Consider the following 18,709-nt stretch of genomic DNA (forward strand, 5'->3'; position numbering starts at 1 on the left):
TGCCTTTCCCGGGGGGACAGAATTCCTCAATCACAGACTCATGGGATTTCAAGCATTTCACCACACATAATTTCGGGGAAACTGAAAAAGCTGCATAAGAGACTATTTTAGAATCAGTTTTTGTCCTCCTAGAAAGGTAAAAAGTTAACTCCTTCCGGAGTAAAAACCCACCCAGTAATATCCAGTGCCCTGATGTCAGAGACACTTTAACAAGATATCAAGCATAAGAGAGGTGCTAGTTTGGACAAAAGTTGTTTTTGGGAAAATATCTGTTGCTTGAGCAAGAGAGGAAAAGGTTAAGCAATACTTTCACATCCTAAAGGGCCGAATAACTGGGAGCATGGAGAGTTTAAAGGTGAACCCCGAAGGAGTTTTTGAGTCAGCAAGTGCTACCTGACCGAGTGGCCATCTATGGGGGGTGTTGTACTGATAGCACTGATAGAAAGGAATTGATTGTTCTATAAGCCATGCCCTCAGCAGCTACAGAAGCCAGAAGGTTTAAAATGTGGACAGTTGAAGTCCCCACATGATCCATGTTTTGCTGACGACACCAACCTATCCATCTGGTCCAAGCTAATCAATATCTTTTAACTGTGCTACCTTCCTATACCTTGGAGAAGAGGTCCGCAGCCTGCAGTGAAAGGCCTGTGACATGCCAGCGTCCTTGGTAATCCTCCACGCCATGAGGCTCAGTGAATCCTCGAGGACTAGATAATGGGGATTCCTGGACAGATCTAGGAGGAAATGTAAAAACGGGAGTAGAGAGATTAGAGAATCCCAGGAAAGTTCCATCAGAACTGGAAACCACACTTGAGACCTCGAAAGAGGGGTGACCACCACAATCTTTGCCCGCTGGCGACGCTCCTGGGTTGACAATCTCATGATTATCGATAAAGGGGGGAAAGCTTTAACCTTTTGTTTCTCCCAACATTGCTGGTCGCAGAAGCCCCTACCCCTTCCCGTAGCATTAATATGTATCAGGACCACCACCTCCCCAGGGCTAAATTTACAATAAAAGGAAGAGGGATGTGCGGATTCCCTGGCCCCGGGGACCACTACCTCCCTGGGCCAGATACCTAATTTAAGCTGTGATGGGGCCATGTGGCATCCTTCCTGGGCTGATTGCAGACCTGGGGCCCCGGTCGCGTACACCTGGGTGCCCTGGGCACCCAGTTTTCAATGATGGCGAGCAAGAGGGGATCCTCAAGGCCCCCGCAGTCCCAGCAGGCTCTCCACCTCCTGCGGGAGTCAGCATTGCTGACCACACGCAGGAAGCTGATAAATATGCAGCTCCCTGCGTGTGGGAGCAATCTTTCATCTGTTTCCCTGTCTGCATGATATCAGGCAGGGAAATGGATGAAAACTCTGCTCCCAGCAAGTGAGGGGAGTTTTCAGGCTCCTGCTTGTTGGGAGTACAGTTAGTTTGCTCTTGCTTGGCAGTAGCTGTCACAGCGAAAGTAAACCGCTATCTTCTGAGGGTGGACACCTCTGGAGATGGCAGGAGCCAGGCCTAGGGAGATGGCGGTCCCCAGGGCCATAACTCATTCCTGGAGGTGTAGCCACACAGCCCCCTCCATTCTTCTGCATGGACCGGCCCTGGAGAGGTGGTGGTCCCCCGGGCTGTTTATAGCCTGGGAGGGGAAATGTGCGCTCCCCCCTCACTTTTGTATTTCTGTGGTTGACCCCAGGGATGTGGTTGGGCCTGGGAAGGGGGAGGGGTCTGCGCAGCTTCCCCATGCAAAAATATGTAATTAGCCCAGCGTAGGTGGTGGTCCTTGGGGCATTGAAAAGCCTCAGGAGGGAGTTCTGCTCGCCCCCCCCTCAACCATTTTAAAAGGCACCAGGGAGGTGGCTTCCCCCAGAGATCATGAGCCCACTAGAGGTGGGGTCTGCGTGGCCATCCTCCAATATCATATTAAAGCCCCAGGGAGGTGGTAGTCCCTGGGGCACAAAATAGCGTAGGAGGGGATCCCTGTGCACCCCACCTTTATTATTATTATAATAGTAATATTATATATATATATTTTTTTTTAGCCCTTGTCCCCCGCGGGACGTGGCCGACCTAGGGGCTACATTTTGAACAAGCGTGGGAGACCGTGCTTGTTTTTTTTTTTTTTTTTAATTATTAGCAGATTTGCAGATCCCCTGTGAATTTCACTGAAAATTAAAAAAACAATTAAAAAAAATAAACATTGTTCCCAGGCAGGGTCCCAGGGGGACCCCAGCACCAAGGCTAGGGGTTATGGTATTCCTACCCTGCCCCACAACCCTTTTTGTTTTCCCCAGTGTTATTTTTTTGTTTGGGACTCGGCTGAAGCAAAGTTCCAAAATGGCTGCTAACACTTCCTGGTTGAAGTGTTGGCAGCCAATCAGATATCGGCACAGAGACTGTTGGATCAGCGTCTCTATATATCTATATTTCATTTTCCTTTAATATCCCTAAAACTACTGAACGGATTTACACCAAATCACAAAAAGCACACTTTCTGGGCCAAACGTTAGCTTTCTGCCAAATTTGGTGTAATTCTGTCCAGTGGTTCGGGCTGTAGTCATGTTAAAAATCACTGTGAGAAAATGCATGGGAAAAGGTTGATTTGTGACTAGCCCTCCTCCCCCCCTCTTGATGGATCATCCCGAATCTTTTGAGACAACAACTGAACCGACCGTCATATTGATTTTTAGAATTTTGTGAAGATTTGTCAAAGGGTGCTAAAGTTATTGACAAAAAAAAAAACGTTTTTCCTATGGAAAATAGGTCCTAACCTATATATATATATATATATATATATATATATATATATATATATATGTCCTTGATAACTATTAATGTATTCCAGACTTTCATTTTCTTAGCCTCAGACACCCTTGTTTCGCTCTTCATGAGTTCTTCTGTGAAGCACAGCAGGTACTGACTTACAAACTTATTTGTGCCTTCTCAGTTGTTCATCAACAGCATTCTACTGGATGGATTATCTCACTCTGGTGCATAGCTGTGCTCCACCAAATAGCTCATGATGAAACACATGTGACTGGGGCTATGAAAAATGAAATATTTCATAGAAATGAACAGTTATCAATCATTATTCCATGGATAAACTGCAAAATTGCAAAGATGGACCACTTTGTCCAGAATGAACTGAGAGGGCTACTGAGTCTGGTTTCAGTTAAAACTCACAGCTCAAGGCTATTGGTAAGTGCCCGTTCTAAGTGCGACTGTATGGATATTGTGATACATCTATCTAGATTTATATCTATATTTTACGTGGTAAAGTACTGCAGTGTAATACAACTCATTGGAAAACATGGGTGGTAACTGTTAATATTCAACCCAAAGGTTTAAATCTAGAAATTGGTTAATTGTACATCTGTAAACACTAATTTCTGTTGAATGTATATTAGAGATGGAGTATGAAAAATAAAAAAGTGTGTAAAAATGGAATATGCTTCACTGATTGTTGAGACAGGCTTAACTTTAGACAATTTGTAACATATTTAGGAGTACTAAAACAGTTATGAAGTTGAAAACACAACACAATAAAAAAAATCCATTACAGTTTATAAAAATAGTGATTAATTTAATGAGCAAAATGATATCAAAGCAACCATAATCCAATGAGGGGAACTAGAGATCTACATTTTTGAAGTTTTGAAATAATAATAGGACCAAAGATTTAAGCACCAGTGTGTGCCAACTGGTCACCATAGGCCAAGACCTAGGTGTGATTTGAGGCCGATTGCTATATAGCGTGGGTCGAATATAGCAGGCAGGTTCAACCTTTCGACTTAGACTTGAAAATAAAAGTTAAAGTTCTTCAACGGTGCAAGGCAGCAGCCTGTGTCTGTGAAGGGACTTTGAATGAGATCCTGGTAAAGCAGTTGATTTAGGTGGAAAAAGCTCCAAGTTGGAAAGTTCACAGTTCACACCCAGCGAAGTTCTCTTGCTAGCTGGATACATTTGATGCACCTTAGCTTGGTCACTTTTTTTTTTTTGAGCTCAGATTCCTTAAACGGGGTAAGGTTGCAGGCTGTAGATTGCTTCAAGGTGCTGGATACCTTCTCTGTGAGGACATTCTGCTACAAAAAAGCTAACAGTGGGATAAATCTCAATCTGTAGCCAAAGAGCAAGGCACTTTGGTTGGATTGACTTGGCAGGCTTGTCCCGGTCCTTTGGAGATTTCCTGAAGCCCAAAAGTTTCCAAGTTACAGGGCTTTCTTGATGTTGGGGTCAGTACACTTTTAACCAAGTGTTCCAGGACCTCAGGATCAGCACTTAGGGATTAAGACTTACTCCAGTAGAAGCCACAAGCTGGATCCAGGGCAGGTCCAGTTGGAACTGGTCAGCTGTGCTCGTCTAGAAAAGGCTTCTTTCAACTTGTTATCACCATGTAGCTTAACAGCAGATCATCCAAATGACCCTTAGTGTCCACTTCTTTGTCCTAGGTGCAGTTGGGAGCAAGTCCAGCCCTCTGGTCTTCTCACGGGTCTCAAACAGTAGGTGCAGTCCTCCTCCTATTCTTTCTCAGATCCATGGTGTTCTGAGGAAGGTGCCAGGGGATGCCACATATATGCTTCACACTAGCTTGTAGGTGGTGGTGACTCCTGGCTCCTCCCTAACCAATGAAGAAAAAGTTCAGAGGAGGAACCCTCCCCACGTTTTCTGCGGTTAATGTGTGCCCTACTACAAACAATCCCACAGTGTCCTTCTCTGACTAAATCCAAGATGGTGAAATTCTTCTCTGCTTGTGTAGAACCCATTTGTACACTCCAGAGGTGTGATCTGGAACTGGCAACCCCTCCTCTGTGTTCTCTTCAAACACATTCTGGGGCAACTCCTTTCCCCAGTAAGATTGGTGCCTGCCTGACTGGGGAAACAAAGAAGAGGCCTGTGCAGATGTCATATGACATCTGGCTGTGAAGGGAAGGCTCCTTTGATGTTAATTAAGTTTCTGGGTACATCACAAATAATCATCTTCCAGAGAAACAGTAATATCTCCACACCGAGGCCTTTGTCTCTACTTTGGGAACAGTTTTTATACCTCATTGAGAGCTTGACCACTTCTAGGTCTGTTGCTGAAGGCTAATGCAAATTAACCTCCAAAGAGTTTTGGTAAAAGTAACTGTACCTTTTCTTTAATATTTATTAGAAATCCAACTTCACCACTGAAATTGGCTTTTAATCAATATTACAAAGAGTCCAAGAATGACATTTCTAGTTGCTTCCTTACTGCAGATAGCGTTATTAAATGTAATAGAGTAGCCCTTTGTTTGTCCATGGAAGATCTAGTATTGCTACGCTAAAAATAGTGTTTGGGTGAAGGTCAGTGCAAGGACATTTTAACTTTAAATTACTACATGTCCTACTTTTAAATGTCATGCACCCTGCCTTGTGTGCTCCAAAGCCTACATAGGGGTAACATACTAATATTTAAAAGGAAGATTTTCTTTGCTAAAAAGGGTCAGTTTGGAATTCAAACTGCAGCTGCTGTGTCAGGCCTGGAGTCCTATTCACCTGGTGACACTAATGGATGGCACAGTAGTGCTGTAGTCCGTAGGTCACATTTATCTTTCCCTGACATAGGTGTACTCTGGGCACCCTATACTATGGACTTGTAGGAAAGTTAAATATACCAATAAAGTGTTAGCCATTTTTGTATGTTTTAGGGGTTAAAGGCAGTGGTGTGGAATTCCTATAGCCCGATGCCTAGGGCACATTGTTTGGGTTCAAGGACAACAGGTTTTCATGTTTATTTTGTCCTTGGAACAAGTAGACCCAGCTCCCTGCACCACAAACCCTTTAGCTACCAGTTTACATACAGTACCACATCATGGAGTGGGGATTGGGAATTCTCTTCATACTTGTGTCCTTATGTTAATGCTGTTCAAACTTGTATTTATGGTTCATTAACGCAAAGCCTTTATTATTAGGGTGAGTGCTCGAAATAAATGTTGTAAGCTCGGACATCACTGCTGACAGTGGTTCCAGTAAAAAAATGTGTACATATGTTTGCAAAGTTCAACAATATAAGGGTGTGTCTAATAGGCTCAGAATGCTCTCTGATTAGATGCAAATATTTGCAGAAGCTTGCACTAAGATAGATGATTCTTTGCTCCAAAATTAAATGTTCACAAAAAATGCAACTAGGAAAAAATGTTTTGCTAAATTACTTTGCAATTTTAGGTACCATTTCTTTAAACCTTCATTTAGTAAAATTGTGTTTATGCAGCATCAGCCCATAAATAAAAGGAGGTGGCCAGGCATAAAGACCCACTTTCTAATACATGGCCTTTATAAAGCCAATGGCAGTAGGTGAAAAGTTGGGGGAACTAGTTTGCAGTATCACAATGCTAGATAATCTGAAAAGCATAACATATCTTTATTGTCCCAGAAGATCAGTTTTTCGGGAAATTAACTTTAGAAATGTCATATTTTAGGCATCAGGCTAACTTGGTCTGCTTTTTATAACTTTTTTTTTTTGCTTTCTTTCAGATTGCACTGAATGTGTCAGGCAAAGGTGACAGTTTAGCCTCCTGGGATGGTTGCTTAGATCTGCCAGAACAAGTAGTTATTCACGAAGATTGCCAAAAACTGATTGGTATGTAAATTTGTTTTACAGTACACTTAAAGGTGATTTGACCTATTACACTCATATATATCATCTTACATGATCCTTTATTAATTTTATTTCTCTCAAGCCACATATTTTTAATCAGGCTCTTACACATTTTATTTTTATATAGATTTTGTTTTCCAAATGCTTATCTTCAAAAAGATATGTTTGTCATCGAAACTGAATGAATGTGGTTCAACAACGTTATTTCAAATAATTGTGCTAATCAAAAGTCACACATTTATTGTTTCAGTGCATAGTTCAGTCTCCTTGTTATTACCACCTTATAGCCTAGTGATGTGAAAAAAAACATTCTTATTGTTTCACAAAATTCATTCTATCATTAGTTTAACAGAGTTAAATAACGGAGGTCATTCCCTCAAGGCCTAGTTACTGTTAATCTTTGTCATGCACTAATTAAACCCCTTATACTCTGATTATTGTTAGGTACCTTTGTTTCTAACTACTACTCATGAAAACCAGCATGGAATAACCATACATACATATCAGCTGAGGTGATATACTTTTTATTACCATTGGTGATTGAGGGGAGATACAGCATTACTTGCTTGAGGCTTCATCTCTCTTGCGCGAAGGTCCCTCCTCCTATTGGAATGTTGACGCAGAAGTCTTATATCAGCCATTATAAGCTCTGAGACACTCCATCATTTTCAGTGGGGGTATAAACATTCCAGTGTTTTAATAATACTATGGTGTTCAGGCAGTTCACACATATTTACATTCAAATGTGCAAAAAAAAAGAAAGTCACTGAAAAAAACACAGGTGAAGTGGCGTTACACTTAAAAACCCTGAAATTCCGTAGTTATGGTCTGCTACACAAACCATACTTTGACGCCCTGCTATCAAAACCATATCACTTCCCTCTTGTAATGCTGGAAAGAGTATGCATGAATAAGATGATGGGTTTAGTAAGCCATGATGGGGCCAAAATGGCAGGGAAAATGATTAAGGGTCCACTAAAAGATACAGAAGGAGATGGTGGGAGCAAAAAGGGAGTAGGGAAGACAAGTAAAAATAGAGTTCTGTGTAACAGGATAGTCATTAATACTTATAACCGTTAAGATAATATCTATCGGCCTGATTGGACCTCGGAGCACTTTCCTAGGTGTAGTGTCCATTAAATTATCACACTAGGGTGCAATTGTTGTGTGTCTACCTGCCTCACAATCAGTCAAAGATTGAGACATCTGTAAGAAAACGCCCAAAAGGACTTTGAAAGACATTCAAGGCATAAGACTCTGAAGAATGGTTCAGGCCCTGTGAGTGAAGTAGGTAACAAAGCAGAACAAAAAGCTGGAAAAGACACATCTCTCATGTGTCTTCTGAAAGACATCCTTCTCTTGAAGAGGAATTTCACAGACGATCCGGAGAAAGAAGATCTTCAACAAAAGAAAGGCACCGATGACATAATTCACAACTTTTACATTTGGTGTCTAAGGTAACGTAGTCAAGAGCATTGGCCTGACCTGCTCTCTGTCGAAAGCAGGTTCGTAATCTGTCTCTCATCAACATCACTTAAAACATGCCAAAGACTTCAAACACATGCTGTTTAAAAGGCTTTCACCATTGAAGACCCACATCGGTGTTGTCCAAACAACTTTTTTTTAATCCATTTCTAAATCTACTTTACAGTCGATGATAGGACTGTCTCGTCACTGATGTTAAAGAAAGAACACCCATCATTATCACGCATCTTAACTTCGAAAAGCGAGGCGATAGGACTGCATCAGAGCCCTCATAACCATCGCTGTTGAAAAGAACAAGGCTAGCACCATCATCTCAAATGTTCGATACTTATGACAGCTACTCCGGTTCAGTCGATTGTATCTCTTGTTTGAATGCTGCCACTACATTCTCAGCAACTGTCACAACATGGTGTGTCTCCTAACATGACATCATGTTTTCCCCCTCTTCACCAACTCTGACTCCAAAAAAGAGAGTAGTGTCTCTCTAAAACTCCTCACCCTATGTATCATCCTGTTAACTGGATCCATATCCACTACATTTCTGATCTCGAAGGCCAACAATCCCTTTTGAGGGCCCAAGGCAGATTTGGGGATGGTATTGAAGCAGTATCCATGTCTTGACTATGAAAAAAAAAACTCCTCCTCACTGCCCTCCTGCTCTTCTCATTGTACTCCAGAGAGCAGTAAAAAGATAGATTTCCTTCCAGGTCTAGGGATCCTATTTCAGACTCTGTTGATACTCCTTCATCTTGCACACCAACCTGACTAGCTTCATCTCCCTGACTCCTCCATTGACAACATTCTAACCTTTCTATGAGGTCCTAGCCAATGGTATATGGAAGTTTAATCTTTTCATGGAATCTCCACATCCAACTACTTAGGTGATTCTAGAAACGTTTACAGCTGAGACCAGCTAAAAAAAAAACACTTGTTGCCTTTAGTACCTGACCTACTGGACATAGTACAGGAGAAGTACCTTACCCCACCAGTGTGAAAACAGCCACTCTGCAGCTCCTGAAAGAATACAAGGCTCTACAACAGTATCCATTATTTTTTAAAACCGAGCAAATGCCTGATTCATTTATAGTAACTTCAGTAAGATAGAAATAGGCTTCAGCTGTGGACACTACTGCTCTGCCAGAGCCACAAAGCAAACGGGTGGATGATACAAGCAGAAGATATGTGGTATTGCAGCTACTCATATATAAACTGCTAGCGTGATGGCTTCCTGGGAATATATCAGAGTGAAATCTGTGAGAATAAGCAAAGTTTCATCTTACCTTCTGAAGCATCAACTGCAATATTTCACAGAAATGCTCCTAAGAAATCTGCTGTTCTTTAGCCAGATTGTAAGTGCAGCAGTTGATTTGACAGAATTGGCAGCTACATGATAATGTTGTAGGGTATCTGTCTGCAATCCCTCCTGACTCCGAAGGCCAACCTGGTTATTGTGGCACAGATTAGCAAATTTATTGGTATAAAAATGGATATTATGTTGCAAAAGTAGAAAGCTTAAGGCATTTTGGTGACAGTTTATTACAATATAATTTCCCCTTTTATTGCCAAATACAGGTGATATATTTTTGGAAGGTCTACTTATGTGCAGCTAGGTTTATCTTGTCATTTTTTATCAAATTCTTCTAATCAGCTGACATCTAGTTCAACATGCTGCTGTTGATTACAGAGTTAAAAACAGTAATGCATGTATGAATTGCTCAGTGAATGAGCAATGTCTTGCTAATAAAATAATCCTAATGTTGCTTCTGTCAACACCTGCAGTACTACTCGCACAGTCCTTGGGCACAGCTGCCTACTGTGAAGGACCTGACATGCAGTCAGCCATCCCACTCCAAAACAGGTCAGTATCATTCTCCCCGAAATGTATGCCTGGTCCTGGCCTACATGTTCAAAGTAAAGGCAAAGCTCCTATTGAGCAACCTTGTTCAAACCCTGGATGGTCGAATATCGACTCTTGTCCTGGGAAAGGATGCAAAGTCATGCAGAACTTAACAGGCAAATTTGCGTAAAGAATTCAGTGCCTGATTGGGCATCACAAGTTACTAGTTCATATTTTCAATGCCATTCACACATGCTTTGAGCTTTGCCGTTATCTGTTTTTTTCTGAGTAAGAGTCAATTCGCCCCTGGCAAGAAATTGCAGCAGCAACTCAAGACGGAGTACTGAATTATTATTAATTCCTCCAGATAACTGTACATCTTCACTGGTGCCTGACTCTGAAAAAGGTCAGTCAGACTTAAAATAATGTGACATTTGCCACAATATCCAGTTGAACTTCAGTTGCTGTTGATAATCCTGTGCAGTTTTTCATGGGAATTAGGGAAACTTGCTGAATTCCATCTCAAATGCAACAATCACAGCATAAGCATCAGAATTCTGACAGTGGTCCCGAAAGCAGCAAGCTAATAATTTCACCATAATGCAAGGGTAGGTTGCAATTCACTGTTTCACTCCATGGGCCTCTGCTAGGTGTTGCAGGTATCTTCGCTTTCTGCAACCAGCCACTTAGAAGATTGTTTAGAAATACAGCATGAAAGTATTCAGCCCCACAAAAAGCTTCCAGAACAAGTTTAATGATGTGTGCCAAAGAGTTGATGTGTATTGAGTTGGTATATAGATTTTTCAACAAGGTTTTATAAATGCCTTGTGCATGTACCCAGCTGTCTTTTTTTTAAAGGAAATGACATTCTGAAAGGCAATGTTGTAATCTGTGAGGACCATCACAACTGCTAGTGCTAATGTCCCCTGGTTGTGTTGCAGGAGGAGCACTTTGTCTGCTAGGTGAGTCTGGATTTGATGGCCATCCTATAAAAACACCACTACAGATAAAACATTCAGTACACAGTGTCACTCAACATTAGGTGTCTCATCAAATATGACACTGATCAGTGGTCCGGCAGTATACTTTTAAGTCATTCTTAGCTTCTAAATATCTTTCTGGGCGATAACATTCCTTGAGCTGGTGACTTCTGGGATTGCTCCAGCATTTCGTACTCTCTCAGAGTAATCTGCACAACACATGGTGGTCACTTTTGTCAGTGGAATGTTCAGTACTTTTTAGATGTTGACCTAATAATTTATTATTTATTTGTTTGATGCGCAGGCAGCTGTACTCTTTGTGAAAAGTGGGTTCACAGTGTGGGAAGCTGGCAATCTATCTAGTGTACTAATGTAAAGGAACACTATGTAGATAGACCCTTATTGGCTGACAGGGGTTAAAATAATAACCCTAAAACTTCTCTTTTGTGGTAGTGTGGATGAGCAGTTAGGCTTATTAGAGGACAATGTTAAGCATTTATTGCACACACAGAGCCAGTAGGCGAGGCACACACTCACTAAAGAAATCCAACACCAGTTTTTAAGAACAGAAATTATTTTTATATGGATTGAGATACCAAGATTATCAGAGTCAGGAAAGTACCTTTCGAAATATGATTTGTTTTGTACATTTCAAAAGTTGGCACATAGTGCAATTTCTGGAGCAGTAATGTTATGCTATGGGAAAAAACATGTATTGCATTTGTGCACTTGTCAGCGACTTATAGGACTGTTCTTCCAGACTTAAGGTGAGTATTGGGCAAGGTCCAAGGCCAGGTCACCTTGGGGAGTTCGGGGCATGCGGGTGCAGAGTTGTGTTACGGCGTCTGATGTCTCGCTCACTTCAATGGAGAAAGAGGGAAAGAGGCTGTAAGCAGGGACTGGAGGGACCAGTCCAGTGGAACTAACAGTGGGGCTTAACCCTAGAGATGCTCGGGCATGTAGGGACACTATTGACCCACTTCTTCTCAGGCTGGGGGGCTCAGGTTTCTGTGCTGGAGTCACTCGCTGTTGGGGGAGGGGTGTTGCCGAAAGAGGCTGCAGGCAGTTACTGGAAGTCCAGTCTGGCCAGACCCACAGATAGGCTAGGCTGTTGTGGTTCTCATGACCCAGTGGGCACCTTCACCTCCCTCTGACTCACTCTCTGGGGTGCGTGCGCAGAGGCACTTTGAGGTGTGAGGTCACGGTGGTCGGGGACTCATTCTTTGTCTTGGGTTCTGCAGAAGGGAAGCAAGCAGGTCAGGGAGACCACTCTTGATGTGGGTCTCAAAGCCCTTGAAGTCTCTCGACATGAAGGTTGTTTTTTATTTTGGCGTTGGTGTCCAGACTGGACACAACAAGCCTTGGTTGCTGAAAGGGGTCTAGTACTCTGAGTGTTGGTGCTGTGTGGCTCCGGTGTGTCCTGGAGTCCCCACCCTTGAAGGGAGGATGGATCTGACCTGTAGGAGCACAGTGACCTCTTCCTCGGTGGCTGCTGCATCAGTAGTCCCGGTAAGCAGCAGGACAGTGAACTGGACCTTGCATTTTTGGTGCCTGCGGTTGCAAGAGAGTAGCACCTCTACTCCAAGGGAGATTCTCTGGCAATTGGCGAAGCAGTGGCAGCTCTCCAAGTTTCTTGGAGTCTGTACAGCCTCAGGAAGAGTCTGTTTCTTCCATGAATGTCTGGACAGCAGACAGGCTGTGACAGGGTTGGCACCAAGTCAGTTGTTGCTCCTCTGTTCTCGGTTCAGCAAGCTTATTTGTCCCTTTGTCCACTCCTTCTCTTTGTCCAACGGAATCTGAAGTCCTGGTATTGTCGTTTCTCCTAAATACTCAATTTGGAGGTGATAAGGGGAGTGAAGGGTAGTAGCTAATGGACTATGTACCCCCTGGGGCAACTACCCCCCTCCCCAAGATGACCACTTTGTTTGTGGAGTGGGAATCACTTTGTTCCAGAATTTCTAATTTCATCACACACAAGATGGTGGAATTCCTAACTGTGTTCATTGCAGTTTGGTCACCCTACAGGTGTGTTCAGCCTGGCAGTGCAACACGCCTCCTGCATATCTAATTTTCCCACCTGTCCAAGTGCCAAATAGGTCTGAGGGTACAGGGTTGCCTCTTCCAAGTCTGGGGGGTTAGGGGAAGCTGTGGGTCGCAAACCTGAAGCGGCAGGGACTTTTAATTCTCTGACCTTGGTATGCAGACTTACTGGCCATCCTTTTAGCAAAGGTGATAACACCTCCTGCCAGAGCAGGCATTGTTTCTGACCTTGGAGAGCAGAGGCTCTTAGCTCTTGGAGTCTGTGGTGTCAGGCTGGTCGATACCAGTCAGCCAGCACACCAGAGGACTAGTGGGTATCAGGGTGCACTTCTAAGCTGCCCTCTGCGTGTCTGTCATAATAAATCTAATACTGGCATCAGTAGGGATTTATTAAGACAAGGTGCTTGATACCAAACACCACTATTTCCATTCAGCCATCACGTGGCTGTGTCAGTTGTGCTGACCAGTGTCCAGTACATGCTTTAAGATGGCTGTCAAGTCACTTGCAAAGTCTAGGAATAGAACCAGACATCCCAGGGGCATATCTGCTCATGCAGATGTTTCATCACATGTAATGCACTCTGCCATAGTGCTCTTAAACTGGCATTGAGCTTTGATTAGCAGGCTTCCTGCACTGTCGGAGTAAAAAATCAGCATCTTGTAGTCCTGAAAGGGCAAAACGTGAGGGGCATCTGCAAAGAAGCCCCAGTTTTCTGCAAAGAGTCATCTGTAGTTCACGTTTCGAGGAAGAGTAGGGGTCTGCAGCATCACTGCAGCCCTTCATATGTTTGTGTGATTGGACAGACATATCCACTGTAAGCTTCACAATATGGTTCACTACCACATTGCATAAAGAGCAAAACATCATGTTTCTGTGCTATCTTGCCCACTCTTCTACTGTTGTATGGGTGGACAAATATTCATTAATTCATTATGATTTTCGCAAGCTGCCTGAACTTCTACATCATGCCTTCAGTGTGGTGACTGGCTGTTCCCTGGAAAGCCTAAAGTTTTTTAGTGAGGTGGCACATTTGTCAGATTCGTCTTTTCCAGTTTGAGTCCTCTCTGGAGTTTTGGTGCCTTATCACTTCTCTGGCCTGCAACTGTATCAAGTATTGCTTCATATACTGCAAAAAGGAAAGCTAAGTCACTACAATCGCGGTAAAAAAGTATAGCCCAAATGTTAACCGGAAACGTGATTTCAAAACACAAAGTCTGTCTAAAGCATTTGCAAATAAACTACCCCCACCTGCACCCCACTAAATGGCTTGACACAAAATTGCAATGGAAAGTAGAAGTTTCTGGAATTGGAATTGAGTAAATGTAGTTTAAATCATAAGTCAACAGATTTTATAAGGGAAAACCTGAAACATTTATAAGTGAAATTGTGGTCAGAGTTTAAATACAGAAAATAAGTATTTTCCAGTTAGGTGGTCTATTTGTTTGTTTGATCTGTGCTGATATCTGTAGTCGGGTTATCACTCTCCCTGATTCCGGCATAAGTACCTAGTAATTAAGTGGACTTCAGCAGCAGCAGGCACTTGTTGTGAGAGAGAAAAGACAGCAAGTTCCAGAAGACCCTGTGGCATTAACCCTGGAATCTCCCAATTTGAGTTAATAGTACTATATCTTTGATACCCCTTGAAGTTACATCTGAATAAGTGGGATGGGAAAGAGGAAAGCTAGCGGTAATCACACAGGGCAGGGAGGGACGAGGAAATTGCCTAGACACTAAGCTGAGAATTGTACTCTCGACCAAATTGATGACTTAATTGAGAAAGTAGAGAGTCTACTTGCTCCTAAACCTTTCAAGTCTGCGAAGAGGGGAAATGGTGCTGCAATTAAGGACATAAAGTCCTATTTTACCCCCGCGAGTAGAGGACCCCAGGCAAAATCCCCAAGGGAGAGTTGCTTAGAGCCCATTACATCAGAAGTTCCTGTTTCCCCCACGGACTGTCCCCAAGTGAGAGCACTGGTCCCACAGGAGATTACCCCTCCTCTTATTGAATGGTTTAACCGTTTTACACCACTAGTATCTCTGACAGCCACTAGCAATGAGGAGAGCGCATCTAAGGGACTTGAGGGGGGTTTAACACAGCCAGCTATCCAGGGGGAATGCCCTGTTGAGGTCCAGCTAACAAAGTTGAGAGATGAGATAGTGAATTTGAGAGAATACATGACATCTTTGAGTCGTATGATACACAAGAAACTGGATGGCATAACTGCCGTAATTGGGAACATAAGGAAATTCACCCTTGATCCCGAGCAAACCCAGACAAGTGAAACCTTCACCGTAAGGGAATGTAACGGAAAGAGAGATGGAATGGCCTTACAAAATTGTCTTGAGAAAGTTTGTGTGATATCCGAAGAGACCAATTTAAGACCGTGTGAAATTAATTCAATGAGCGGAGCAAATCGAGGGGTGTATAGGAAAGAGAACCCTGAACTTAGGAATAGGGATACCACACAGGAAACTTTGCAGACCCAGATCACGCCCAGTCAGCTTGATATATACATGTTGAATATTCCAAAGTTAAGTAATGGTTACAAAGAACAAAGGGACTCACTTAAAAATAAAGTGATACACTGGATAAGGGGAGTAAAGAAATGTAGGTCAGTTATACGTGAAGATATAGTTAATGTCCGGAGATACTTAAATGAAGGTTTAGAATCGGACTTCATAGGGCTGAAATTGAATAGCCAGTCTCGAGTGAAGGGATTATTAGCGCTTGAGCAAAGATGGAGACCTGGCATTCAGTCCCAAGTGATTCTGACACAAACACTTCCCCCCACAATGATCAATTTGTTTTTCAGAGGAAGTCTAAGCAATACACCTCGCTTAAATACATGCACTCCTGGTCAGGGCAAAAGGAGTGCAACTCCAACTGTGGATTGACTTAAAGCCCCCACACCAGAGAAGTGAGAAATGGTCAGCCAACTAAAACCGCTCTGGAACCATGTGTCTCAGACAGCTCGCTCGCGGGCAGTCTGGAAACAGAGGAAGTAGTGCTCTGTAAAATTTCTAGTGGCCATGAAGATGGGTGGGACTGGGAAGCAGCCGTACCTCCAGTAAGGGAAATGGAGGGGTGGCCGAATACAGGAGATTGTAATGATTCCCTAATTAAATTATTATCCTGGAATGTGACAGGTGTGCAATCGAAAAACCACTTACCCTGAGTGGGGTAGTTTTATAGATGAACGTCACATCATCCTCCTTCAGGAGACATGGGCAACCTCAACGACCCACAGACCAGGATATTGGTCCTTCCAGAAGGTTGCACTTCCATCATCATCTGGGAGGGCTTCAGGATGGCTAATAATCTTGCTGAAACAAGATCTGTTTCCCAAGGTGAAGGAACTAATGTGCTCCACTAGAGACATACTAGCAGTGGAGATCGATTTTAGTACTTCAAAGGGGCATACCCGTATAGTGATCATAAATATTTATATTAGACAGGGTTCACGAAATACTCAGACTGCTATGTTGAACCACTTTACGGACCTCCTGAACCAGTGGTCAGGGGGACAGGGCATAATTATTGCAGGGGACTGTAATATGCAGTTAAGCTGCAAGGAGGATTATTTACAAGAAGGAATTCAGTTTGCAGACCCTTGGGATAAGTCAGGCCCGGTACAAGACATAGCAAAGAAACCTGAGGGAGCGATAACCGTATTTGAGAATTTAATAAACATCATGGGATTGAGTAGTAAATGGGAATACGAAGTCGGACACTCCGGCAATGCCCACGTACAAAAAAGGATCATATGCGAGTCACCTAGATTATATTTCAATTGATGATATCCTTTGGCATTCCCTTATTGACATGACTGTCACTCCTAGGGTCGATAGTGACCACCAAGCTCTCTGCACAGCTTTTACATCCTCTGCATTCAACAGCAGTAATCTAACCAAATGGGTGATGGGCAATAATCTAATAGTGTCTAATGACTATAAGAATGTCCATGGGAAGCCGTGGCAGATGACATAAAGTTCCAGATTTCAGTTTACGAGGCAGTTAAAATGACTCTACTCCCTCTAAAGTACACTGACTTTGCATTGGAGGACCTGACTAACTTGCATTGCTCCTTTGTCAATCGGCTGAGACCTCTTTTTCTGGTAATAAGAAAAAGGGGGAAAACCACAGCTAGATCATTGAGGTGGTTCTCTAGTTCTTGCCGTCAGGCCAAATCACAGCTGTTGGGAGCATTACAGAAAGGAAATAGTTGGGAGATAAGAGCAGCAAGGTCTTCCTATAAAATAGTGTTGAAAAATGCTAAAAACAGTGGGAAATTAAAGAATGTAATGCCCTGGTAGGCGCTCTTCAAGAGGGGGACACAAAATTGTTCTGGAAATTGGTGGTAGGAAAGGAACATCCTCAAAAAGTGGAGAGTTATCCAGCAATTCTGCCAGCAATGTGGGTGTCACATTTTGAAAATCTTTACAGGGTGAACTTGAACAGCTGTACCAATGAACACCTACTTACACCTGAAGGGCTTTGTATCCCCCATACTCTATTTCCTGGGAAAGCTAACCCGTCAAGTTTCGATCTGGGTTTTTTCTCCTTGAAAGAAACTACGCTGGCTCTTCAAACACTACGTAAAGGAAAGGCCCCTGCCCCGATGGTGTCCCAGGTGACTTGTATTTATCTCAACCTGGAATCTGGTCTTTGTATCTAAACCCACTCAGCAATGTAATCCTGAGGGGTGCCGAGTTCCCCTCTACATGGCGAGGAGCAATAATAGTCCCCATCTACAAAAAGGGAGACAGGGAATCACCAGCTAATTTTGGACCAATAAGTTTAATCGATGAGAGCCAAAAGGTATTTTGTAAACCGGTATTGACCAGTCTGCAGACATAGATGGAGGATATCCAGGTCCTCTCTGATTTCCAAACAGGATTCAGGAAAGGAGTTAGTACAATAGATCAGGTATTTAGATTTAATCTCCTTTGCTGGAAATACCTGAACCTAAAAAAGGACCATCTGTACGTAGCTTTTATTGATTTAAAGACTGCTTTCGATCTGGTCCCACGCGACTTGCTGTGGAATGTCCTGGAGTCCTACAATATTAACAGCGAATTACTGAGATTGATAAAACACCTTCACGAGGGAACTTATGCCCGGGTCCGATGGTCACAGGGTGGTGACTTGACAGACGCTATACCCATTGCAAAAGGGGTCAGGCAAGGTTGTGTACTAGCCCCTACCCTGTTTAGCCTCTTTATCAATGGTGCAGTAGACTAGCTGATGAGATGTAATCACGGCGCACCTAAGTTAGTAGGAGCCCCGGTCCTTATTTTAATGTTTGCGGATGACACTCTACTGATCTCAAGAACCCCAGTGGGTCTCCAAAACGAATTGGACGATTTCTCTATGTTCTGTGAGAAGAGGGGCCTTGAAATAAGCCCAGATAAGTCCAAATTTATGGTTTTCAACTCGCATAAGAAATTCAAGGGGAAAATGACCATAGGCGGCCAACTGATAGAACGAGTCAGCCAGTTTGATTACCTGGGATTAGATTAGCGGATGACCAACAGTGGTCGGCACAAATTGGAAAGAGTGCCTCTGTCCTTCGGCAGAGGTCAGCATTGATAGGGAAGAAAATTAAAAACTCCCTAGAGGGGAAATCTCGCCGGCTATCACTGTATATAAGGCTGCGGCAGTGGCAGCATCAACCTATGGTGCCAGCTTTGGGGCCACTGTAACTCCAGGAGTCTGACATTGGTTGAAAACCGATTCATACGCAATTTGCTGCGC

The 18,709-nt window shown here is 43.1% G+C and overlaps 1 protein-coding gene across 4 annotated transcripts in view; it reads left to right on the top strand.

The window, feature by feature from the left end:
• TBC1D23 (TBC1 domain family member 23) overlaps positions 1 to 18,709 on the top strand; it is a 552,903-nt gene that overhangs the window by 66,420 nt on the left and 467,774 nt on the right. For all 4 annotated transcript variants that reach the window (XM_069204869.1, XM_069204866.1, XM_069204868.1 and 1 more), the window contains exon 3: positions 6,488 to 6,593. In XM_069204869.1, coding sequence (XP_069060970.1) covers positions 6,488 to 6,593 — 106 coding nt within the window. The remainder of the gene's footprint in view (positions 1 to 6,487; positions 6,594 to 18,709) is intronic.

Source organism: Pleurodeles waltl, chromosome 8, assembly GCF_031143425.1.
Source record: "Pleurodeles waltl isolate 20211129_DDA chromosome 8, aPleWal1.hap1.20221129, whole genome shotgun sequence".
Classification (NCBI taxonomy): Eukaryota; Metazoa; Chordata; class Amphibia; order Caudata; family Salamandridae; genus Pleurodeles; species Pleurodeles waltl.